The following is a 26,398-nucleotide window of genomic DNA, read 5'->3' on the forward strand; positions in this document are numbered from 1 at the left end:
CTCCGTGGCCCTTTGTGACTTCGGTGCCACTCCGAAACTCTCAAGAATCTCAGAGATAAACTGGCACGAGTTCAAAAGGTGACAATAAAATGGGACATTCATGTCCGCAGAGCACCACAGTGAAACTAAAATAACAGCCTGGTCACATTAAAGCTACGTTACTATTGACTGAACAGGTGGGTCAGGTACCTGCATTACTGGGAGAAGGTGCTGGAAGTTGTTGCTTCAGAGAAGATGGAGAGAACTTCAGTTCTGCATAAGTGATATCAGCTTCCATTCCGCCGATCAGCCTGCAGCATCTGTGAAGCTGTATTGTTGAGGGGCGGTGTGATAGTGAACAGTGTCAGACAGGATGGGACGTTAGTCAGAGGCGGGGTTCACTATTTCTCCTTTTCTCTCCTATGCTGAAGAAGTGACGGGTTTTTGGAGGTTTTACAAGTGTCTCGAACATCTGTTGCAGCAGAGATCAGTTTTGTTTCATTGAAATGTAACAGAACACGGTTATAATTATTAGATTTTACTTCATTATAAACATCATGGGGGTAGAAATTCACTCGAGCGGTGACTCAAAACCAGCGGTTCCAGGCCCCGCCCCACGTACAGTTCTATCGGCCGCGATCTTAACCCCCAGCCCCCGATATTCACCCCCACCACGGCTGACCACCCCCCGATATTAACTACCCCCTCGATATTAACCCCCACCCCTCGATATTAAACCCCCGCCTGCCCCGCCGATATTAAACCCCTGCCACGGCCTCTCCCCCCGATATCAAACCCCCGACTGCCCAGCGCAATATAAGACCCCCGCCACGGCCTCTCCCCCCGATATTAACGCCCCCACCTCCCCCTTCAATATTAACCCCCACCCCTCGATATTAACACCCCCACGTCCCCCCTCGATATCAACTCCAAACGCTGCCACCCCCCCACGCCCCGAACCGCACCCCCACCCCAGTCATGACTTGGGGGGGGGGGGTTAAAAATGAAATAACAGGGAACGTGACCCCACCCCGCTGCATACGCGCCTGTTGTTGGTTTCACGGTGGTGGGTTTCGTGGCGTCCGATTAGCCCAACATGGAGAGGTGAGAAACCTCATTATGCCTCCATTTATACATTAGGAGTACAAAAGCAACAAAGTCATGATGAACCTTTATAAAACACTGCTTCGACCACAACTGGAGTATTGTTTCCAGTTCTGGGCACCGCACTTTCGGAAAGATGTGAAGGCCTTCGAGAGGGTGCAGAAAAGATTTACTGGAATGGTTCCAGGGATGAGGGTCTTCTGTTATGTGGATAGACTGGAGAAGCTGGGGTTGTTCTCCTTGGAACAGAGACGGTTGAGAGGAAATTTGATAGAAGTGTTCAAAATCATGAAAAGTTTAGAGAAAGAGAAATTGTTCCCATTGGCGGAAGGGTTGAGACCAGTGCACACAGATATCAGGTGATTGGCAAAAGAACCAAAGGCGACATGAGGAAAATCTTTTTTTTAATGCAGCGAGTGATTATGATCTGGAATGCACTGCCTGAAAGGGTGTTGGAAGCAAATTCAATCGTGGCTTTCAAAAAGGAATTGGATAAATACTTGAAGGTAAAAAAAATTGCAGAGCTACGGGGAAAGAGCGGGGGAATGGGACTAACTGGATTGCTCTTACAAAGACCCGGCACTGGCTCGATGGGCCAAATTGCCTCCTCTGCGCTGTCACCATTCTATGATGCTGTGATTCTATGAGGTGTCATCAAATCATAGAAAGGTTACAGCACGGAAGGAGGCCGTTCAGCCCATCGATTCCACGCTGGCTCGATGAAAGAGCAATCCAGCTAGTCCCACTCCCCCGCCCTATCCCCGTAACCCTGAATTTTTTTTCCTTTCAAGTACTAATCCAGTTCCTTTTTGAAGGCCATGATTGAATCTGCCTCCACCACCCCCTCGGGCAGTGCAGTCCAGATCCTAATCACTCGCTGTGTAAAAAAGCTTTTCCTCATGTCACCTTTGGTTCTTTTGCCAATCACCTTAAATCTATGTCCTCTGGTTCTTGACCCTTCTGCCAATGGGAACAGTTTCTCTGTATCTACTCTGTCTAAACCCTTCATGATTTTGAATACCTCTATCAAATCTCCTCTCAACCTTCTCTATTCCAAGGAGAACAGCACCAGCTTCACCAGTCTATCCAAGTAACTAAAGTCCCTCATCCCTGGAATCATTCCAGTAAATCTCTTCTGCACCCTCTCTAAGGCCTTCACATCTTTCCTAAAGTGCGGTGCCCAGAATTGGACACAATACTCCAGTTGTGGCCGAACCAGTATTTTATAAAAGGTTCATCATGACTTCCTTGTTTTTGTACTCTATGCCTCTACTTACAAAGCACAGGATCCCGTATGCTTTTTTAGCCGCTTTCTCAACTGGCCCTGCCACCTTCAACAATTTTTGCACATAAACCCCAAGATCCCTCTGTTCCTGTACCCCTTTTAGAATTGTGCCCTCTAGTTTATATTGCCTCTCCTCGTTCTTCCTACCGAAATGTATCACTTCGCATTTTTCCGCGTTAAATTTCATCTGCCACGTGTCCGCCCACGCCACTAGCCTGTCTATATCCTCTTGAAGTCTATCACTATCCTCCTCACTGTTCACTACCCGTCAAAGTTTAGGGGTAGAGGTGGGTGTTGTCAGTTTACGTGAAGAATCGGACATTGTGTTTTCGGTTGATGTCACCAAGGGGCAGCATATGGATGAGAAACAGGAGGGGGCCAAGGATAGATCTTTGGGGGACTCCAGAGGTAACGGTTCGGGAGTGGGAAGAGAAGCCATTGCAGGCGATTCTCTGGCTTTGACTGGATAGATCGGAATGGAACCAGAAAATGGCAGTCCCACCCAGCTGGACAATGGAGGAGAGGCATTGGAGGAGGATGGTGTGGTCAACCGTGTCAAAGGCTGCAGACAGGTCGAGAAGGATGAGTAGGAATAGTTCACCATGGTCACACTCACATAGGATGTCATTTGTGACTTTGTGAGGGCCGTTTCAGTGCTGCAGCAGGAGTGGAAACCTGATTGGAGGGGTTTAAACATCGGAACAGGAGGAGGCCATTCAGCCCCTCAAGCCTGTTCCAGCATTCAATTAGATCATGGCTGACCTGTATCTTAACTCCATCTACCAGGCAATGACCATCTCCAACAAGAGAGAGTCTAACCACTTCCCCTTGACATTCAACGGCATTACCATCGCCGAATCCCCCACCATCAACATCCTGGGGGTCACCATTGACCAGGCACTTAACTGGACCAGCCATATAAATACCATGGCGACAAGAGCAGGTCAGAGGCTGGGTATTCTGCGGCGAGTGACTCACCTCCTGACTCCCCAAAGCCTTTCCACAATCTACAAGGCACAAGTCAGGAGTGTGATGGAATACTCTCCACTTGCCTGGATGAGTGCAGCTCCAACAACACTCAAGAAGCTCGACACCAATACAGGACAAAGCAGCCCGCTTGATTGGCACCCCATCCACCACCCTAAACATTCACTCCCTTCACCGCCGGCGCATGTGGCTGCAGTGTGTACCATCCACAGGATGCACTGCAGCAACTCGCCAGGGCTTCTTCGACAGCACCTCCCAAACCCGCGACCTCTACCACCGAGAAGGACAAGAGCAGCACGCACATGGGAACAACACCACCTGCACGTTCCCCTCCAAGTTACACACCATCCCGACTTGGAAATATATCGCCGTTCCTTCATTGTCGCTGGGTCAAAATCCTGGAACTCCCTTCCTAACAGCACTGTGGGAGAACCTTCACCACACGGACTGCAGCGGTTCAAGAAGACGGCTCACCACCACCTTCTCAAGGGCAATTAGGGATGGGCAATAAATGCCGGCCTCACCAGCGTCGCCCACATCCCATGAACGAATAAAAAAAAACACGCATCAGTTCCATAATCCTTAATATTCTTGCCTAACAAAAATCTATCACTCTCAGTTTTGACATTTTCAATTGACCCCCAGCCTCAACAGCTTTTTGGTGGAGAGATTTCCCAATTTCCACCATCCTTTATGTGAAGAAATGCTTTCTGACATCAGCCCTAAACGGCCTAGCTCTAATTTAAAGGTTATGACCCCTTGTTTTGGACTCCCCGCCTGCCCCGCTCCCCTCCAGAGGAAATAGTTTCTCTCTATCTCCCCCATCAACTCCTTTGATCATCATAAACACCTCAATTAGATCACCCCATAATCTTCTATACTGAAGAGAATACAGGCCTAATCTATATAACCTGTCCTCAATATTAACCCTTTTAGGTCCGGTATCATTCTGGTGAATCTGCAATGCACCCACTCCAAGGTCAATACATCCTTCCTGAGGTGCACTGCCCAGAGCTGAATGCAGTCCTCCAGATGGGGTCTAACCAGAGCACTCAACAGCTATAACATAACTTCCAACCCTTTGAATTCCAGCCCTCTTGAGATAACGGCAAACATTTGAATTATTTTTAATACCTGTCCGCTAGATTTTAGTGATTTTCGTACTTGGATCCCTGAATCTCTCTGCCCATCCAGTTCCCAGCTTCTCACCATTTAGATAATACTCTGATCTATCTTTCTTAGGGCCAAAATTGATGACACTGCACTTTCCCACGTTGAACTCCATCTGCCACCATTTTGCCCATTCGCTTAATCTATCAATGTTCTTTTGCAACTTTCTGTTCCCATCTGCATTATTAAGTGCGACCTAACTTAGTGTCATCAGCAAACTTAGATATACGGCTCTGTATTCCTTCATGCAAGTCATTTATAAATACAGTGAAAAGCTGAGGCCCCAGTACAGATCCCTGAGTGACAGCACTAGACACATCCTGACAATTTGAGTACATACCCATTATCCCTACTCTGTCTGCTACCTCCTGACCAATTCCCTATCCAAGCCAATGAGTTGCCACCAATCCCACGCGCTCTCACTTTAGTTAACTTTCTCTCATGTGGAACCTTGTTGATTGCCTTCTGGAAGTCTATTTAAATATCAACAGAGACTCCTTTATCTACCACTTTTGTTACCGCCTCATAAAACTCAACTCGGTTCATTAAACATGACTTACCCTTTACAAATCCATGCTGGCTTTCTCTGATCAGCTCATATTTGTTCAAATGCTCAGTCACTCTGTCCCTAACAAGAGATTCTAGTAACTTCCCCACTACTGATGTTAGACTCATAGGTCTGTAACTTCCTAGTTTATTTCCCCTAACCTTAAACAATGGAGTTATATTGGCAGTTTTCCAATCCAAGGGAACAATTCCTGAATCAAGAGAGTTTTGGAAGATCTTGAAGCATCAACAATTTCCTCACCTACACTGGGATGGAAACCATCGGGTCCTGGGGTTGCGGGAGAGATGGGCACAGATAACAGAAAAGATGGAGAGAGAGTCTGTGTGTATAATGGAATTGGTGGAGAGAGAGTCTGTGTGTATAATGGAATTGGTGGAGAGAGAGTCTGTGTGTATAATGGAATTGGTGGAGAGAGAGTCTGTGTGTATAATGGAATTGGTGGAGAGAGTCTGTGTGTATAATGGAATTGGTGGAGAGAGAGTCTGTGTGTGTAATGGAATTGGTGGAGAGAGAGTCTGTGTGTGTAATGGAATTGGTGGAGAGAGAGTCTGTGTGTATAATGGAATTGGTGGAGAGAGAGTCTGTGTGTATAATGGAATTGATGGAGAGAGAGTCTGTGTGTGTAATGGAATTGGTGGAGAGAGAGTCTGTGTGTATAATGGAATTGGTGGAGAGAGAGTCTGTGTGTGTAATGGAATTGGTGGAGAGAGAGTCTGTGTGTATCATGGAATTGGTGGAGAGAGAGTCTGTGTGTATCATGGAATTGGTGGAGAGAGAGAGTCTGTGTGTATAATGGAATTGGTGGAGAGAGAGTCTGTGTGTGTAATGGAATTGGTGGAGAGAGAGTCTGTGTGTATAATGGAATTGGTGGAGAGAGAGTCTGTGTGTATAATGGAATTGGTGGAGAGAGAGTCTGTGTGTATCATGGAATTGGTGGAGAGAGAGTCTGTGTGTATAATGGAATTGGTGGAGAGAGTCTGTGTGTATAATGGAATTGGTGGAGAGAGAGTCTGTGTGTGTAATGGAATTGGTGGAGAGAGAGTCTGTGTGTGTAATGGAATTGGTGGAGAGAGAGTCTGTGTGTATAATGGAATTGGTGGAGAGAGAGTCTGTGTGTATAATGGAATTGATGGAGAGAGAGTCTGTGTGTGTAATGGAATTGGTGGAGAGAGAGTCTGTGTGTATAATGGAATTGGTGGAGAGAGAGTCTGTGTGTGTAATGGAATTGGTGGAGAGAGAGTCTGTGTGTATCATGGAATTGGTGGAGAGAGAGTCTGTGTGTATCATGGAATTGGTGGAGAGAGAGAGTCTGTGTGTATAATGGAATTGGTGGAGAGAGAGTCTGTGTGTGTAATGGAATTGGTGGAGAGAGAGTCTGTGTGTATAATGGAATTGGTGGAGAGAGAGTCTGTGTGTATAATGGAATTGGTGGAGAGAGAGTCTGTGTGTATCATGGAATTGGTGGAGAGAGAGTCTGTGTGTATAATGGAATTGGTGGAGAGAGAGTCTGTGTGTGAGAGAGAGAGAAAAGAGGAGGCAGAATCTGAGAGAGAAGGAGAGACAGTGTATGAGTGAAAGAAGGGACAGAGAGCTTGTGTGTCAGAGCGAAGGGGAGAACAAGTCAGGGTGTATGAAAGTAGGTTGAAAGTAGGGGGGTGATTTTAAACCCCAAGAATGGGTGGGTTGGGGGCGGGTGGGTGTTGAAAGTAGTTTTTTGGGTCGTGACCACAACTCGGCTTTATTTCTGGGTTTAGCGTCAGCGTGTAAAAGTACAGGCTTCCCATTGGGGATGCAAAGTCCGAAAATGTTGCGGTTGCGACCCAAAAAAACAACTATTTTCAACTCCCACCAATCCCCAACCAGCCGATTCTTGGGGTTTAAAATCATCCCCCGAGGTGTCTGTGCAAGACATGGGAGAGAGAATCTGTGTCGAAAAGAGGAGACCAAGGACCTGAGTACAACAGTGTGAGATAGTGAGTCTCAGAGAGGCTGTGTATGAGGGAGTGAGTCTCAGAGAGTCTGTGTATGAGGGAGTGAGTCTCAGAGAGTCTGTGCATGAGGGAGTGAGTCTGTGAGACAGACTCTCAGAGAGTCTGGATGTGGATGAGGGAGAGTCTGAGAGATAGGGTGGGAGGGAGATATGGGGCCCGATATTAGAAGGGAGGTGGGTTGGCAGTGGGGGGTCGACTGGGCGCGTGGGTAACCCGCCCAGTGAAATATGTGGGTTTGGCACGTGGTCGTAAGTAAATTGAAGCAACTTACCTTGGCTTCTAGGTTTCGTGCTGGAAAGCCCAGGGGGAAGGCTGCTCCCAGGTTTAATGATGCCTCACTCCAGATCTGACTGGATGGGGGGAGGAGGAGGAGGAGGAGGTGGAGGAGGGAGATCTTCCACCCAGCGGACGGGAAAAAGCGGCCTGCCTCTGCCACCACGAAGGCCTGGCTCAAGGTAGCAGAGGAGGTGACCAGCACCACCAACATATCACGCACCTGCACACAGTGCAGGAGGCGCTTCAATGACCAAACCAGGTCAGCCGAAGTGAGTACTCTTACTCATTCCCCTACACTCCGTCTGCCACATCACCGCCACCACCCCACAACTCCTTCTGTACTGCCAACACTTCTCAATCACATCACTCCTCACACCCACTGAACCCTCATCCTCATGTTACATGCACTTCCTCACTTCCCCAGTATTTATCTCACCACTACCACTCAACCCAATCCGTAAACAATCTCATGGCTCTGTCTCATACTCACCCTCTCATGCATCTCTTTCACGGTCAGTCTTGCCCCACCTGCCACTACCTGTGCTGCAGCTATAGGGCATGTATCACGTATGTGTAGCAGGAAGCATAAGGCAAACGTGTCGTGAGCATGAAGGGGATGCACAAGGATGTTTGAGGGTTTGTCATGGTTTTTACTTACATTTGATTTCTGATCAACTCACATTACATATTATATTGTCATCACTACTGCTACATCTTGGCCATTCCTGACTGGCTTGTCCAATAAGGCCCTTTCACGAGGTTCTCCATAAACACACTTGATGTCACCCATTCGGTCACCCTACAGTGGGTGTCTGTGCAGTTGCATGACTACTTTGTGCAGGTGCCTGTTGCGCAGCACTGTGTTGTGTAGCTCCATGTGGCAGAGGTGGACGGCGTGCCTGGCGAGGCTGGTGATGTTGCTCGTCCTCCAATGGAGTGATGAATGCAGCTATGGAACCCCCCACCCCCACCCTGACGCTGTGAGTGTGAGGGGGTCCGCAAAGTAGGTAAATGTGTTTAGACAGCAGAGTTTAGGGTATGATGTAATAATTTTGAGTGTGGAGACAATGGTGTGGCAGACAAAACTTTGTCTGAGGTGACAGAGTGCCCTGCTGCAATGAATGAGGTATGACCCCCCCGACTGTCAAGGAATCCTCTGCATCTCCCAATGGCTGCTGACTGAAACATGTGTGCAACAACAGGGAGTGTTTCCCACAGCATTGGAAACACGCTGAGGAGAGTCCAAAATCACATCCCTGCTAAAATCTCTTCCCAATGAGGTGTGTCAACGACCTCAAGTACCTCCCTAACTATCTAAACTGTCATCCCGCCGGCTTTAATTTGCGGTGGGAGGCCCACATGCGGGGGCTGCGCACGCACCGATTCGCGTCATTGGGGAAACCAGAAGTGGGCAGGTTGGAGCCGGGCTCCGGACCCGCTACGGGATTCCCCAATTTTAGGAACCCCCCCCGCCACGAATGCACTCGCTCGGCCATCCTAAAATTGACCCCATGGTGTGTGTATATAAGAGTGAGAAAGGAAAAGAGAGGATACGGGAGACAAGGGAGAGAAACAGTCTGTGTGTATGAAAGAGAGGAAAGGGGAAGAGAGTCTGTTTGTGTATGAGAACTGAGGGATAGAAATATGAGAAGTTGGAGAGGAGAAATGAGAGAGAGGGAGAGAGAGGGGATGGGTAAAGGACAGAAAATTGAGAGTTGTGGTTAACGGATGTTTCTTGCACTGGAAGGGTTCAAACCGTGGCGATCCCCGGGGTCAGTGTTGGCACCATTGCTTTTCTCAATATCTGTGGATAGAAATGATCTGGACCTTCACAGCTGCCACAAAGATAAGGAGTGAGATTAACCATGAAGATGATTGTCAACAACTTCAGGAGGAGGCAGACAGGTGAGGAGATTGGACAGGTAGATGTGAGATGGAATTTAATGGGGAGAGATGTGAGGTGAGAAGAATAAGGAGAGGAAATAGACACTATACTGTAAAACTGTAAAAGGAGTAGAGGAGCAGAGAGATTTAGTGATTCAGATACACAAATCTTTAAAAGTGGGGGGACAAGTTGATAAAGCTGCTTTACAAAAACCCCCATGGGATCCTAGGATTTATAAATAGGGCATAGAGTATAAAAGGAAAGAGTTAATGCTACACCTGGACAAATCATTGGTTCGGCCACAGTCAGAATATTGTGTCCAGTTTTTGGTGCATTACTTTAGTAAGAATGTCGCGGCCATGGAGAGGGGCAGAAGAGATTCACTAAGATGATCCCAAGGATGAGAGTCTTCACATAACTTTTCATGAGAGCAGAGAAGTTTAAATAAGATCTGAGAGTGGGGATCAAAATTATGAGGGGGTTTTGATAAAGTAATGAGGGAAATCTATTTCCACCAGTTTGTGAGTCGGTAACTGGAGGGCATCAAATTAAGACCAAAAGAATGAAGTGAGAGGTTGGTTTTCTTTTTGATGCAGAGGGTTGTTCGGACAATGGAATGTCCGACCAGAAACACCGAGGGAAGCAGAATTTAAAAAGGAAGTGAATAAATATCTGTAAAAGAAAACCTTGAAAGGCCTTCGATAAGGTATCGCATAGTGGACTCATGACCAAGGTCAGAGCTTGTGGAGTCAGGGGACAGGTAGCAGAATGGATAGCAAGCTGGCTACAAAACAGAAAACAGACAGTAGGGATTAAAGGTAGTTACTCAGATTGGCAAAAGGTGGGAAGTGGTGTTCCACAAGGATCGGTGCTGGGACCACTGTTGTTCACCATTTGCATAAATGATTTGGACTCAGGAATCGGGAGTACAATTTCAAAATTTGCTGACGACACTCAATTGGGAGGTATCGTTAATACTGAAGAGGACTATGACAAAATACAGGAAGACATTAATAAATTTGCAAAATGGACGTGTAATTGGCAAATGAATTTCAATGTAGATAAGTGTGAGGTGGTACATTTTGGTCGGAAGAATAAGGAGGCCGCATACTGCTTGGATAATAAGAGTCTAAATGGGGTAGAGGAGCAAAGGAATTTAGGGGTACAGGGACACAAATAATTAAAAGTAGCAAAGCAGGTTAATAAGGCATTAAAAAAGCAAACAAGGCACTTGGGTTCATATAAAAATGATACAGAGGCACCAGAGAAGGTGCAAAAAAGATTTACTAGGATGATACCAGAACCGAGAAGTTACACCTATCAGGAAAAAGTGAACAGACTGGGGCTCTTTTCTCTATAAAGGAGAAGGCTGATGCGGGGGGGCACTTGATAGAAGTTTTTAAGATTATGAAAGGGTTTGATAGGGTCGAGGTGGAAAAGAAGTTTCCACTTGTGGGGGAGACCATGAAAATAAAATAGTCACTAATAAATCCAGGAAGGAATTCAGAAGGAAATTATTTACCCAGAGAGTGGTTAGAATGTGGAACTTGCTAACACAGAGAGTTGAGGCAAACAGCATAGATGCAATTAAGGGGAAGCTCAGTAAGTACATGAGGGAGAAAGGAATAGCAGGATATACAGAGAGGGACAGATGAAGAGAGGTATGAGGAGGCTCGTGTGGAGCATAAACACCAGCACAGACCAGTTGAGCCGAATGGCCTGTTTCTGTGCTGTAAATTCTATGTAATTCCAAAGAGTCCATAAATACGGAGAGTAAAAGTGGGCCCAGCACTGACCCCTGGGGTAACCACTTCCAACCCTTCTCCAATCTCAGCAACTCCCATTAACCCGGACCCTCTGTTTCCGGTCCCCAGACAACTTTCTCCCCGCACTGTTCCATTTCCTTTTAAACGGCCCACCTGAACAGACTGGACATTACCCCGGGGATCCCCCAGTTACCTTCACACCGTTGCTCGCCATGTCCCTGATTTCACTTGACATCCTTCACAGTCTCATCGAATTGTCTTGGTGCCTCCCGGCCGTGTGAACATCCAAAGAGGTTTCCAGTCGGCCTCAAGTATTTTCCAGCAGATTGTTCAAATCCGGTGCGGTTTTCCTCAAAACTCCTGGAAGTTCAGGCACGAATTCTCCTTTGGAAGAAAGTCACATCGTGTTATGGGACGGAAGAATTAACGACCCTTCTGAAGTACTCGGTGTCGGCCTTGGCTCATTTGTATCACTCTCTCAACTCTAGAATCATAAAGGTTGTGGGTTAAAGCTCCCCTCCAGAGACCTGAGCACAAAATCGAGGCTCACACTCCAGTGCAGTACTGAGGGAGTGCTGCACTGTCGGAGATGCCGTCTTTCAGATGGAATATTAAACCGAGGCCCTGTTTGCCCCCTCAGGTGATTGTAAATGATCCCATGACACTATTTGGAAGAAATGCAGGGGAATTCTCCCCAGTGTCCTGGCCAATATTTATCCCTCAACCAACATCACTAAAACAGATTATCCGGTCATTATCACGTTGTTGTTTGTGGGATCTTGTTGTGCAAGAAATGGTTGCCTACTTTACAACAGTGACATTATTTCCAAAGCCCCCGATTGGCTGCGAAGATTTGGGACACGAGGATGTGAAAGGCGCTGGAGAAATGCAAGATCCCTCCTCCCCCTATCCGGGGCCGCCCTGCCCTCTAATCACATTTCCCATCTCTCGAATCTAGGCCGCTGCAGGGCCCTTTAAGAGGCCTCGGGCCGATCTCCAGGGTCAGGGCCCTGAGTCAGGGTTCATCGACTGGGCTCTTTAGCGCTGAGTGGAGGATGGAGACGGTCTGTAACCTCTGACCCTGAATCCAGGTGAGAATCCGCCAATCACGGGACCCATGATGCCACAGAAAGGATTGTGGCGTCATCCACCGCGTGACGGCCATGTTTGCGTGACGGTCACACTGCGCATGTGTGCCGTTAATTTACATAGAATTACATAGAATGTACAGCACAGAAACAGGCCATTCGGCCCAACTGGTCTATGACGGCGGTTGTGCTCCACACGAGCCTCTTCATCAAACCCTCTCAGCATAACCTGCTATTCCTTTCTCCCTCATGTGTTTCTTTAGCTGCCCTTTAAATGCATCGATGTTATTTGCCTCAACTACTCCTTGTGGCAGCACGTTCCACATTCTTACAATTCTTTGGGTAAAGAGGTTTCTCCTGAATTCCCAATTGCATTTATTAGTGACGATCTTATATTGATGACCCCTTGTTTTGGTCTCCCCCACAAACGGAAACATTTTCTCTGCATCTCCCCGATCAAACCCTTTCATTATCTGAAAGACCTCGATCAGGTCACCCCTCAGCCTTCTCCTTTCTCGAGAAAAGAGCCACAGCCTGTTCAATCTTTCCTGATAACTCCATCCTCTCAGTTCTGGTATCATCCTTGTGAATTAGTTGGGTGTTATTGATTGATTGCTGTGATTTGTTGAGTGATTGATTATTGATTAGTTGGGTGTTATTGATTGATTGCTGTGATTTGTTGAGTGATTGATTATTGATTAGTTGGGTGTTATTGATTGATTGCTGTGATTTGTTGAGTGATTGATTATTGATTAGTTGGGTGTTATTGATTGATTGCTGTGATTTGTTTAGTGATTGATTATTGATTAGTTGGGTGTTATTGATTGATTGCTGTGATTTGTTGATTGATTGATTATTGATTGCTGCTCTGCCCATACCTGATGTCTGTCAGGAGCCTGCAGTCGAAGGCTGCGTGTGCAGAGCCGCAGAAGGTCAGGGCCCAGGCGCGGATCCTCACGGTTTTGGCGGAAGTTTTTTCTTCTTTGTTTAACGGCGCCTCGAACTCGAAAGACGGGAGGCGGCGGTGAGACTGGAGTCGCCATTCTCCGCCCAGGGCCGCAGCGGCTCACAGGCCTCGCCCGTCACCCCCGGCAACGGCCGGCCGCCGCCCCCACCCGTCACCCCTCGCAACGGCCCCCCTGCCCCCGCCCCGTCGCCCCCAGCAACGGCCCCCCCCACCCCGATCAACGCACCCCCACCCCGTCACCCCCAGCAACGAAGAAGAGCAGGGGAGTTCTCTCCGGTGTCCTGGCCAATATTTAATCCTCCACCAACACCTATAAACAGATTATCTGGTCATTTATCACATTGCTGTTTGTGGGATCTAGCTGTGCACAAAATGGCTGCCCACATTACAACAGTGACCTCATTTCCAAAGCCCCCTCATTGGCTGCGAGGCTTTGGGTCGTCCTGAGGATGTGACAGGCGCTGGAGAAATGCAAGTTCCCCCTCCCCGGGGCCGCCCTCCGCTCTGATCCCATTGCCCGTCTCTCGGTCCTGTCCCCGGGCTCGGGGACTCTCGGCCGGTCCAGGGCCCTTTAAGAGGGACGCGCCACACTGCGCATGTGCGCCGTTTATTTAAATCAAACCGCGCGATTCAAAGGAAAAGTGACGTCAGTTTCCGTCACAATAAAAACCGCTCGTTCTCAACCGAAAAAACGGAAAGTTTGTCTCGCGACACAACAGGAAGCGGCCGCTGATCCGGCGGGTGATGTGCGCATGTGCGAACATTCTCCCAGAGTGCAGCGCGGCACGTCTCACAGATGGGGCCTTTTCTCCGCCGCTCTGCATTGTGGGAGATTCGGCCGCCATGACGAGCCCGGGTCACCGAGTTCATCCAATCACAGGTGAAGCTTCCCGGATTGGTGGAACCGACAGAGTGCAGGTGGTCTGTGGAGCGAGAGAATCTCTGAGAAGAGGGGCAGCCAATTGGGGAAATCACAGGAGGTGGTGACCGGTCATAAACCCAATCGGTGAATGACGGATTGAACCAAGGAAAGGAATGAAGAAACTCGACTGGGACCTGTGGGAACAGGCGGACTAATAAATTTAACCCGTGTCCAGTTCAGGTCACCACATTACAGGAAAGATGGGATTGGACCAGAGAGGGTCCAGAGGAGATTTACAAGGATGGTCCAGGACTGGAGAATTTTAGCTGTGAGGAAGGATTGGATCGGCTGGAGTTGTTTTCATTGGAACAGAGGAGGCTGAGGGGGGATTTAATTGAGGTGTATAAAATTATTGGGGGGCACACGGACTGCATCACTTCAAGAAGGCAGCTCACCACCACCTTCATGAGGGCAATTGGGGATGGGCAATAAATGCTGCCCTTGCCAGCGACACCCACATCCCATGAACAAATAAAAAAAGGATATTAAGGTCCTATTTCCCTCAGCAGAGAGGCCAATAACCAGGGGGCATATATTTCAAGTAATTGGTAGAAGGATTAGAGGGGATCTCTGGATAATTTTTTTCACCCAGAGGGTGGTGTGGGTTTGGACCTTACTGGCTGAAAGGGTGGTCGAGGCAGAAACCCACATCGCTTTTTAAAAGTACTTGGATGTGCACTTGAAGTGCCGTCACCGACAAGGCTGCGGACCAAGACCAAGAGTGCGATTAGGCTGGATAGCTCTTCTTCAGCTGGCACAGACACGATGGGCCGAATAGCCTCCTTCTGTGCTGTAAATTTCGATGATTCTATAACCCCTCGGGTCAAATGTAACATGGCAAAAGATACATGTTTATGGTTCAAAAAAATATCGTTACAGGGAGGGAGGGGACAATGTAGAGTTCTGCCCGAAAGCGTTGTTGACACAAACTCCATGAATTATTTTCAATGGGAATAATAGTATAAGGACCTTGGAACAGAGGAACATTAAATTGGATGAGAGGCGAGAGGAAAGTCACCTGTTTCTGTCCTGTAACATCCTAAGCTTCATTGAGAATGAATTCATGAAGCATTTCTACATAGTATTTTTTTTGCAACATTTTTAAAATATCCCACAGTAGTTCTCCTGGTCAGTATATCCAGTTTGTAAAGTCTCCCTGAAATGCTTATATGTAAATCAGACAACAGTCAGAAGAGGGTAGGATGGACCTACACCACACTTGAATGTATTGTCATCTATTGGGTTTAAAGTTTCCGAACACTATTTGTCAATGGTGTGAGGAAGCTCAGAGTGAAAGTGAGGAGGGGCCGTCTGACGGCAGTTTCCACTGGGAAAAAAAATCACCTTCAGTGTGTATAGTGAGCAGAAATGAATTGCTATTATTAAAAGTTCCCACTAACTCATTGTTATTCTACTTCAACAGAACAAGCCTGGATCTCCTGCTATGTTTAAACACTAAACTTCAGTGATTATAGCTTAAGTAAAATATTACCATGATTTGATTTAAATGGAGAAGTGGTTTCCACCCGCCAAAGAATGTTGTCTGAAGAGGGTGTTTACTGCTAACAGCTCCCATCCTGTTTAATAGACCCCCTGAATGTCTGATTTAACAAAAAGGAAAACACAGCTCAATAAAGTTCAACATTCTCTTATTAATCTGAAAACCATTTTATGAACAAATTTCAGGATTTCACAAGGGTGTCCCAGACATGGATTGGACCCAATTCACTGTAAAGTTATAAAAACACAGCCAGTTTAGCGACCAGGGGACAGAACCTAAAAATTAGAATCAGGACTTTCAGGAGTCAAGTTATGAGACACTTCTGCACGCAAAGAGTGGGAGAAGTTAGGAACACTCTTTCACAAATGGCAGTTGATGCAAGCTCAATTGTTAAATCTATTACCTCAGCTTAAAATTTTGTTGAGCAAAACAAGGTAAGGGATATGACTAAGGCAGGTATATGGAGTTATGTCACAGATCAACCATGATCTCATTGAATGGTGGACCATGCTCGAGGGGCGAAATGGACTACTCCTGTTCCAATGACCACCCCTCAAATACAGTGAATGATAAACAATGTAATTTGAAAATAGGACGAACTACTTACAAGACAATCCTGAGGGCCTGTCGTGAGGGGAAGCTGAGGATAAAGAAACTTCAATCTGTGCTCACAAGAGGACAGGTGAAATTCAAATCCAACAGAGTGAAATCACAACCGCTGGGCTCCCCGTCCCTCACATTCTCACTGTGCCTGTACCCACTGGGCACAACATTGCCCCCCGTGTACATTAACCATTACACTGAACATTTGAAATCTACCTGGAGCCCCACCCCCACTAAACAAGAATCTTTACACCAGGGGCAGAGATATTCAATCTTGGAGGAGAGTTCCAAGTCCACTGACTTTCAATACTATTGGTGTTTGGACAATTAGCTCCAAAAGGGAAAGCTTAACTGGAGTTTGGAGCCCGTTCGGGATTCGAGTGATCAATGGCCACGGGACACCAAGGGAATGATTGGGCCGTCAACCAGCCAGCACCAGTACCACAGGCCAGTCCCATTGTCCCTTCAGAGTTCATTGACCTGCACAATGAGGGCCTGGCAAGCCGACACCCATTGCTGCAGCCATCCCTGGACAGGGCCTGGATACACTATTACCAGCCATTCTGCCACTACTTACATGGACCCATTAAAACCCATTTCACTAACAGGAGGAACTGTGGAGGAGTGCGGAGTGTTACTAACAGAATTGAGCACTCGTTGCATGCTGATTGGAGCCAGATAATGAAAAATGAGCAACCAGCCATTAGAAGATACAAGTGGTCACTGCTTTATTGGTCATTTGATAACTAGTTGAACTGGGTTTGCTTGTGTTTCCTGTACAGGAACAAGGCGATCAAAGAAGCAGAGATCAGAGAGACAGCGGTCACAGTCAGGGCCAGGATCAGGACCACCTCAGACTCCACACCTAAAAAGCAACAAGAAACCAATGGTTCGTGAAGGAAATACTGAGGAGAAAATGGAAACTAGCAGTCAACCAACTCACCACCCGGAGACCTCTCCTGCATCCTTTGCTCAACCTCATTAAGGGAATCAGTTGCCAGCTCTGTCACATCAGGATCCAGAATGACCAGGGGTCCAAGTGAGGCCTCACCCTCCCACTTCAATTCAGCATCACTCTCTGCAATATCAAACATTCCAGTTAGAGAGGGTAAAGGGTGACCTCCAACATAGAGGGGATCAATGTCCTACCAGGTCCAGATGCAAGATCCCTCCTTCCTCTGGAATCAAGTCGGAATTCCCTCGTGGCACGACAGCTGCCCAGATGACAACAGGCACACACATCATTGGCAGATTCTTCCAATGGGGTCCAGCTAAACCAGAGAATCAGTTTATCAACCAGGTTGTCCATCACCCTTTAATACAACACATCCCTGAACGAGAGAGGGAACTTACATATTCTGGAAAGTACAAGCTTTGTTCATGGAATCTCTCCGATCCACTGCAGCAACTTTCAGGTGACAGGTGATGAAAATCTGAGGGACACATTCAATACAAGTTGTTATTTAGTGACCTCCTCCCAACATGGGGAACCCAATGTTTGGCTTCCTCTTACCAAGGAACGGTCATCTCCAAAGAAGCGGAATGCATCCAGGTCAAACTGGAGTTTGTCCAGCTCACGTTCACCTCTTGGCAACACAAAGGTTGAAAAGGAGTCCTCAGCTTTGCTGTCCAGGAGGCAACTGAAGAAAGATTAAAAAAGGGACAAAGTGAATTAAGTGAACCTATTGAGACAGAACCAGCTGGAGAAAGCAGAGAGCTCCTTACCCATGGTAGTCAATGATGATGTATCTTGGGGTGGAATCCTTGTCTGGGCTCAATGTAGCTGCACAGCTGTCAATGTAGAGCTTCAAGGGCATGTGGTTGGTCATTGAAACAGAGGCCTCAATGTGAATGAGGTCACCCAGGTAGTAGACAGTCGAGGTGCGCTCTGTAAGCCAGTCATCTGAAGTACAAGAGGACAAGGGTTGGAGACAGTGGGTGTAACTCCCAGTGGGAAACGACAGAAAAGCACTCCCCATCCACCCATCACATACCGTTCATAAGACACAGTGAGAATGACAGAAGCCCTTCTCCAGACTTGGTCGAGCTGAATGGGATCCAGGTGGGCTTGATAGGGTCACTGCTCACATTGCCCTTCCTGGAAGGACAGTAGATAATTTCAGGACAACTTCATACAACTGCACCTGCTGTAGACCTTATTTGCCACAGAGGAAAGATTCTTACCTAAAATAGTGACACTCAATGGGAATGATGGCTCCATTAGTTCTCACAATGACAGATCCACGAGCATTTGGGGTGTGGTTCAGGTGGGTGGTGTAGACCAGGAAATCTCCAGCCATCTGAAAGACATCAGGTTAAGGAATGAAGAGCTGGTCTCATTGGACAAAAGCTATTTCTGGTCATTTCCCTGCCCTGTTAAGCAGCAGTTTGAGGAGTTTCAGTTGTTCCTCAATGACACATGATTGAAGCAGCTCCACCATGGGTTGAAGTTGCCTGGAGCAGCCTCTGTTACTCTGCTCAGTCCACCTTCTATTACAGGGGACTTCAGGCCTGCAGTCAGAAACCCTGAAATGATTGGCACTGCCAGATTTGATGAGCATTCTTTCCCATATAGAATAGAGCTTTCACCTGAAGGCACAAAACACATCACTTTTAAACCTCATCTGTGTCCATTAAAACAAGGGGATTGGCAGGTGTAACAACCAAAAGTGGAGTTCCCCTTTAATACATTGGGATACAGTTATTATTCCACTTGTTTCATCATTTAAGAGCAGTCTCAACAGGAACTCGCACACTGAACATTCATTGACTACAAGTTGAGGCAACAGGCCTGAATATCCACAGGAAGGAACAGAAAAGATAAATCAATTGAGGCACAAGAGAACAGAGTGGTTTGGAGAAATGCAGGTGAAGGTTCAAGGTCAATAGAATTGAATCTCAGAGTTAGAGAGTGGTAATGACCCATTTAAGAAAGATGCAGTCCCTCAGTGACAAGTTGAAGTTCTTTTTAAATATAAAGCTAAGATTAACATGTCAATATAAAGAAAGTAGTTTCACACAGGGTGATATTTAACAGTGGGCAAGAATTTATACACTGATTTCATTCAGGGATCTCCTCAGTGGCTGGAATTTCACCTGATGTTAATGAGTTCTGAGTGGGCAGTAATCCACACAGTGAAATTGGAGCAAGAGTTGAGGAATCACATTACCTGCAATCTGCTACCACATTCATGGAGCCCATAGTCAAAGAGGACAGTGTGGTTCTGAGAGGAGATCCCAGTTGGCCGACAACCTGCTGTCCCCAGGGTCAGGTCAGCAGCTTTAATCAGGTGCCTCGTTCTAAATAAATCCATGTCTACCCTCACCAGCAGGTTCTGCTCTCCACACTGCACCATCACAGTCTGCAGTGGAGACAGACTTCTCCCCTCAGACACACTGAAATGGGAACCAAAGGGATGCTCAGGGGGAGAGACTCTCTGGGATACAGGGGTTGGTTTTACTCTTCTCCATGGAAATCTCTGCCCTCTAAACTGTTGCCAAATATCAGAGCAACAAACCACTCCAACTAACACCAGCACTGGGAACAAACCTCTCACTACAAAATCCCCCATGATACCAAACAACTCAACGATCACTTTATCCACCAACCAGCACCTTTTTGTACAAAACCTGCAGTCACCTGACTCCAATTCAATGAGTCGCTGTTGTGATACGATTGGATGTCTTTCAGAAAAAAAACTCAATGTCTTTAGAATCCTCCTTTCATTCAATCACTTCCATTGTCTTATTTCATAAGTTTCTTTCGAAAGAAAGGAAAAAAAAGAAAAGAAAAAAAGATGGAGATCGTGAGCGGTGTAACTGAGTTCAGAGATACAGAGAGACACCAGCAGAGGGAGGTAGAGAGCGGTGTAACGAGGTGCAGAGATGCAGAGAGACACCAGCAGAGTGTCCAGGAAACCAACCTTTTATCTGAAATCTGAGGCGGGATCTAAACTGCACAGTAGAGGAAGCATTACTGTATATCTAACCCGTGTTGTACCCTCCCTGGGAGTGTTTGATTTGACAGTGTCGAGGGAGCTTTGCTCTCTATCTAACCCGTGTTGTAACTGCCCTTCTACAACTGGAAAGTTTCTCCTTCTTTACCCTATGAAAACTCTTCACAATTTTGAACACCTCTATCAAGTCTCCCCTTTACGTTCTGTGCTCTCAGGAGAACAGCCCCAGTTTCTCCAGTCTCTCCACATAACTGAAGTCCCTCATTCCTGGCACCATTCTCGTAAATCTCTTCTGCACCCTCTCGAAGGCCTTGACATCCTTCCTAAAGTTTGGTGTCCAGAATTGAACACAATACTCCAGCTGAGGTCTAACCAGTATTTTATCAAGGTTTAGTATCAATTCCTTGCTTTTGTATTCTATGCCTCAATTAATAAAGCCAAGGGCCCCATTTGCTTTCTTAACAGCCTTCTCAACTTGTCCTGCCACCTTCAAAGATTTGTGTAACTACACCCCCAGGTCTCTCTATTCCTCCACTCCATTTAAAATTGTTCCATTTAGTTTATATTACCTCTCCTCATTCTTCCTACCAAAATGTATCACTTCACAATTCTCTGCATTAAATTTCATCTGCCATCTTTCTGCCCATTTCACCAGTCTGTCTCTGTCCTCCTGAGGTCTGTTACTATCCTCAACATTGTTTATTACATTTCTGAGTTTCGTGTCATCTGCAAACTTTGAAATTATACCCTGTACACCCAAGTCCCAGTCATTAATATATATCAAAACGAGCAGTGGTCCTAATACTGAGCCCTGGGGGACACCACTGTATACTTGCCTCCAGTCTGAAAAACAACCGTTCACCACTACTCTCTGTTTTCTGCCCCTTTGCCAGTTTTGTATCCACGCTGCCATTGTCCCTTTAATCCCATGGGCTTCAATTTTTAAAACAAGTCTATTATGTGATACTTTATCCTCCCTTAATCTCTCCCTGCATAGAAACTCCCCGACCCATATTCATGGCCAGCCCCTCGACCTTGCAAACACGTGGCCTCTCTACTCCCGATCGTGTCAATCATGGATAAGGCCATCTCTGATCACTTCCTTGTATTCCTCTCCACCCACATGGAATCATAGAATCATAGAAAGGTTACAGGACGGAAGGAGGCCATTCGGCCCATTGAGTCCATACCAGCTCTATGCAAGAGCAATCCATGTAGTCCCACTCCCCCAATGCACATCACAGAATCAACTCAGGAATCCCACTTTCCATGAGCGGTAACAGGCTGCAGTTATGGTGCAGACCGGGACCCAGGGCTGAGGCTGTGCTCATCAGTTACTCTGGGAGTGGCACAGTCTGTTTCATGACTAGCCAAGGGTGGGAGGAACACCAGGGAGTCAGGCTGGTGTTTAGAAGGGTGTGGGTTCCAGCTCCCATTCCAGGACTGGGACACATGATCCAGGCTGACTGTGTCGTTCTGAGAGGTAGCTGCATCGTGAGAGGTGCTGTCCTTTGAATGAGGTGTTTAATGGGGGTCCCTTCTTTCTGCTCCGAGGTGTAAAAGATCCCGTGACAATTTGTGAAGAGCCGTGTCTCGTTCCTTGTCTCACTGAGACTCTCAGTTAATTGGTTTGTTTTCTCCACAGATTCGGCCTGACTCGCTGAGTTTTTCCAGAATATTCTGTGAGTGTTTCACTGAGCCTCGGGTTTTACAGTGAATGATAAAAGGATTGTCGTCAAACACTTGGCCATGAGCTGCTGAGTGACCTGTCTGGACATTGTTGCTTTTAGTGCACTGTCCCTTTAAGAGCTGTGGTCTGCCTCATTTGTCAGTGTGATTTTGGGTCTGACACAGAAGTGAGAGAGGAAGCAGCCGCCACAGCCCGGACTGCAGGCAAATTGCGAGGCTGGGACTAAAAAGCTGTTATGTCCACACCGGGAGTCGAACCCGGGCCGCCTGGGTAAAAGCCAGGAATCCTAACCGCTGGACCACATGAGAACTAAAGGGATGGTCAGCAGGAAGGGTACTGAGACTACACCCAGAAGGTTTAATGGAGGTTGACGATTGTGACAGGTTTTGATACAGTAAATAAGGAGAAACTGTTTCCAGTGATGGAAGGGTTAATAACCAGAGGACACAGATTTAAGATCAATGGGCAAAAAAGCCACGGGCGGGGGAATGAGGAGAGATTTTTTTACGCAGCGAGTCTTTATGATCGGGAATGCACTGCCTGAAAGGGCGGTGGAAGTGGGTTCAATCGTAACTTTCAAAAGGGAATTGAGTGAATCGTTGACATGAACAAATTTGGAGAGATATGGGGAAAGAGCAGGGGAGTGGGACTAACCCACTTCCTTCTGTGTTCATCCCTGGAAAAAACTCTCCCCCAGGTCACTTACAACAGCACTTTCAAATTCCCAACTGTCTGGACTTTGGCCCTCCATTCACCACGACATTTCTGCAGCCACCCATCTGCTCGATCAGACCCTCACCTCCATCTTTGATGCCCTTCTCCCCATTAAAACCATTACTCTTCTCTCACCCTGGTCGATCCTCCTAGTACTGCCCTCATTTCCACTCCTGTGAGCCCAAGGGACGCAGACTTGAACATTTATGGTGGACAACTGGTTAACCATTCATCACCAGATCTGGCTGGACCACATAAAGCACTATCGGGTCCTGCTCTCCTCTGACAAAACTGCTCACTATTCCAGGATCATCCTGGAATGTAAAGATAACCCCCGGCTTCTCTTCTCCACTACAGACCATCTTCTTACACTCCCCTCCCCTTATCTTCATAAACATCTCAATTAGATCACCCCTTAACCTCCTATACTCAAGGGAATAAAAGTCTCGTCCACAAGACCTGTCCTCATAATTTAACCCTTTTAGCCCCGGTATCATTCTGGTGAATCTGTTCCACACCCAGTCAAGGCCAATATGTCCCTCCTGGGGTACGGTGTCCAGAACTGAACGCAGTACTCCAGATGTGGTCTAACCAGAGCTTTATGCATCTGTATCATAATTTCCACCCTTTGTATTCCAGCCCCTTGAGATGAAGGCTCACATTCCATTAATTATTTTTGTACCTGTCCACTAGTTTTTAGTGATTTCTGGAGATGGACCCCTGAACCTCTCTGCTCCTCCATAGTTACTAGTTTCTCGTCATTTAGAAAATACTCTGATTTATCTTTTTAATGTTCTAAGTGGATTATATCTCACTTCCCCACATTGAACTCCATCTGCCACAGTTTTACCCTCTCATTTAATCATCAATGTCCCTTCGCTACTTCCTGCTCCCATCTACATTATTTACTGCGCCACCTAACTTGCTGGTTTAAGGGTGAAAACTGCCCTCCGCTTCACTGTAAGTGCAAGAGACAACTTTGTAGATGCCATGTAGTGTTACAGACCGGCTCGTTGGACCTGCTCGTTTCATCTCATCTCATTTTCAGCAAACCGGAATATTCCTGAAATAGAGGATGGTGAATCACAGCTCGAGAAACCGATCCCCTCGACCAATGGGGACTGCGCCTTCCAACAAATAGGCATTGATGGGGCAAAGTGAGTCTGCTGCTCAGAAATAATACAGCACAGATCATCACTCGTGCAAGCTTCACACCCTTTAGTTTGGAAAAGTGAACTGATGGGAGACAGCTGCTGTCGTGAATGGGTTTCCAAAACTCAAATCAAATGGATTTGTCCTGTGTTGTGAATTACTATTTGTCTGATTCAGGTCATCAGAGCAGTGGGGACTGCATTTTGGACATTCCGAATACCAATGCCCTGTCACGTGAGCCTGTCGTTCTATTCCCGTTCCAAGTCCTCTTTTAAATTTCGATGACTTCCCCGAAATTTGCTTGGAGGACTGTTCGAATCGCAGTCCAGCCCTTCCCACTGTCGCATCCTCTAAATCTCCACCCAGGATTTTCACTGGTGCAACTTTCATCAACTTGGGCTACTTTTTAATTTCAAAAGCAAAGTGCTGCGGATGCTGGAAATCTGAAATATAAACAGAAAATGCTGGACACACTCAGCCGGTCAGGCAGCATCTGTGGAGCGAGTTCTGATGAAAGGTCATCGACCTGAAACATTCCCTCTGTTTCTCTCTCCACAGACGCTGTCTGACCTGCTGAGAGTTCGCAACATTTTCTGTTTCTACTTTTTAATTTGTTCTTTGTATCAACTGTGCCGATCGTTCCTCGACCCACTGCGCGGCATCTGGTGGTTTGGATTCAGGGCTCTCACCGCCGCGGTGTGGGTTCGATTCCTGGTCAGAGAAATAATTTTCACAAAACAATTATAAACTTTATTAAATGAATACATGAAACTGATAAAACTCTATGAAAGTTGAATAATTGTTGTAATCGCCATTAATGAAGCGATAACTTTCTGCAGACTGACTGACGGAAATACTAACATGGTGACCGAGTGACAGTGACACGTGGGGAAGTTATTGTGTTTTGCATGTGATGAACTTTCATCCGTTCTCATTTTGAAGACTGTATTTTAAGCGTCTGATTCAAATGTTCACAGTTTCTGACACCAGGAATGTGGTGCAGCCGTTGTTAAATTTAACAAAAATAACCAATTATCGCTCCCTTTCTACAGGAGAAGAAACTCACCCTGGAGATTCATCTGAAGCAAATCCCCAAACAATACCCCTGCCCGGGATCGAACCGGGGACTTTTCGTGTGTGAGGCAAATATGATCACCACGACACGACGGTAACCGCTGTTCACTTTCTGGCATCGCGTGGCTTCTCTGTTAAACAACATCACTTCTATCCCACACTAAAAGCTCTCAGTCCTTCCCTTTCACAAACATTTCACTGATCAAAACTTCACAAGTCACACAGGAAAAAGTTTTCATTTCCAAATCATTAAACTCCCGAAGGAGCTGCGGGGACAGACTGAGCAAACCTGCGTTCAGTCGTCAAAGGCGGTGTGTGAAGGGTGTGGGTGTGTTGTCATCCTGAGAGACAGCGACAGGCCCGTGACACAGAGCGAAGGCAGGAACTGAGAAATGTGGCCATTCAGGTCCAAAAATAGGCAGACACTCAGTCCCAGTCATTCATTCCGACACACGGTCCGGCAGTTAGTCAGTCAGTCGGGTCGGGAGGCCTGCAGACAGCAAACAAAGAGCCACAGAATAAAGCAGAGACTCAATCAGACGGATAAACCGGGAGACAGACAGACAGTGAAGCGGGCAGGGACTCAGCCCTGTAGATAAGCAGACTGTATCCTTTGCCTTTGACCCTGATTTGTCAGTAATAATTTAAAACCGCTTCTGGTTCGGTCCCTTCCTTTAATCCTGTACAGCAGCAGTGACAAAAACTTTGTGGATTTGAGGGTTGAGCCGAATCCGAGTCAGTTCCCGGTCCCCGGGAGAAATCCCCCAATTCCTGGGCACTTTGTATCAATCAGCAGTTAGCAGCAAAAAGTGTTATTAATGGGAGTAGTGGGACTGAGAAATACTTAAACAGCCGACACCCTGTAAAACAGAGCTCCAAGTATCGGTTTAAATAAAGTCCTGAACTGACAGAGCGGAGGGCAGATGAGGATTGAATTAAATCCCAATTCACTGAATCTAAACAAGGTTTAAAGAAGTGAATCTGTCCGGAGTGGGATTCCTGGGCCTGTGTGTGAGCTGCACCTGGATCGGTCCCGTTCAGTAAAGAGAGACCGGCAGGCGGCTCCCAGACACGGCTCAGGCCGGGACCGGCAGCTTTCGGCCGGCAGCGGCTGGATTAGAGAGCGGGGATCCTGAGCTGTTGTTGAGGCGGTCTGGCTGCTGCTGCTTCCGCCTCTCGCCCTCCGAGAGTCCCGGCGGCGGTCGGCACCGATCTCCCTCCTCTGGATCCGGATCCACCTCCTGTCGCAACTGACAGCGTCTGATTCCCGATCAGAAAGCTGCGAGTTCGAATCAGGTCGGGATCACAGCATTTTCACAGTGGCTCAGGGTCCTGGGACTGGTTTTATATCAGTGTTTGAGGGATGGGCTGTTCAGGTTTTATGCTATAATAATAATCAGAATTAAGTTTGATGCTTAAAATACTTTTTTTTTCTGTTACATACTATTTACACACTCATCAGTTTCAGACAGAAACGGGTAACAATGTTTAAGGGATGTGATGTGCAGCCTCATCTCCCATCCTTTAAGTCCAAGGTCGCAGACTTGAAAATTTATGGCGGACAACTGGTTCAGCCATTCATCGCCAGATCTGGCGGGAACACTTAAAACACCATCAGGTCCTGCTCTCTGCCAAAACTGCTCACTATTCTAGGATCATCCTGGAATGTAAAGATAACCCCGGCTTCTCTTCACTGCAAACCGGTTTCTTAAACCCCTCT

At 47.0% G+C, this 26,398-nt stretch overlaps 2 protein-coding genes and 1 non-coding gene across 4 annotated transcripts in view; all 3 read right to left on the reverse strand.

Annotated features, from left to right (window-relative positions):
* The window catches only part of LOC137302342 (CD209 antigen-like protein C), a 44,446-nt gene extending 33,093 nt beyond the window's left edge, over positions 1 to 11,353 (reverse strand). The window contains exons 1-2 of one of the 2 annotated variants that reach the window (XM_067971976.1): positions 11,205 to 11,344; positions 190 to 451 (exon numbers count right to left, since the gene is read on the reverse strand). In XM_067971976.1, the coding sequence (XP_067828077.1) occupies positions 190 to 277 (88 nt within the window). In that variant the 5' untranslated portion in view covers positions 278 to 451; positions 11,205 to 11,344. Of the gene's footprint in view, positions 1 to 189; positions 452 to 11,204 lie in introns of both variants that reach the window. The other variant, XM_067971977.1, reaches the window with a different exon arrangement.
* Positions 11,354 to 16,819: 5,466 nt separating this feature from the next.
* LOC137302010 (zona pellucida sperm-binding protein 3-like) lies at positions 16,820 to 17,990 on the reverse strand. Its single transcript, XM_067971719.1, has 6 exons — positions 17,818 to 17,990; positions 17,606 to 17,732; positions 17,446 to 17,525; positions 17,242 to 17,363; positions 17,036 to 17,170; positions 16,820 to 16,957 (listed from the first exon to the last, which is right to left on the reverse strand). Exons 1-6 carry the CDS (start codon positions 17,919 to 17,921, stop codon positions 16,839 to 16,841), a joined length of 687 nt encoding a protein of 228 aa, XP_067827820.1. The 5' UTR covers positions 17,922 to 17,990; the 3' UTR covers positions 16,820 to 16,838.
* Positions 17,991 to 21,974: 3,984 nt separating this feature from the next.
* On the reverse strand, positions 21,975 to 22,048 carry trnak-uuu (transfer RNA lysine (anticodon UUU)). Its single transcript has one exon. It is a non-coding gene; the product is annotated as a tRNA-Lys (tRNA).
* Positions 22,049 to 26,398: the final 4,350 nt, after the last annotated feature.

The sequence above is a fragment of the Heptranchias perlo genome, chromosome 35, assembly GCF_035084215.1.
Source record: "Heptranchias perlo isolate sHepPer1 chromosome 35, sHepPer1.hap1, whole genome shotgun sequence".
Lineage (NCBI taxonomy): Eukaryota > Metazoa > Chordata > Chondrichthyes > Hexanchiformes > Hexanchidae > Heptranchias > Heptranchias perlo.

Coding starts and splice junctions, on each gene's coding strand:
- LOC137302010 (XM_067971719.1), bottom strand. CDS start 17,921: ATGACCAACCACATGCCCTTGAAGCTCTACATTGACAGCTGTGCAGCT. Junction 17,733..17,817: donor ATCATCATTGACTACCATGG/GTAAGGAGCTCT, acceptor ATCTTTCTTCAG/TTGCCTCCTGGACAGCAAAG. Junction 17,526..17,605: donor TTGGAGATGACCGTTCCTTG/GTAAGAGGAAGC, acceptor TGTGTCCCTCAG/ATTTTCATCACCTGTCACCT.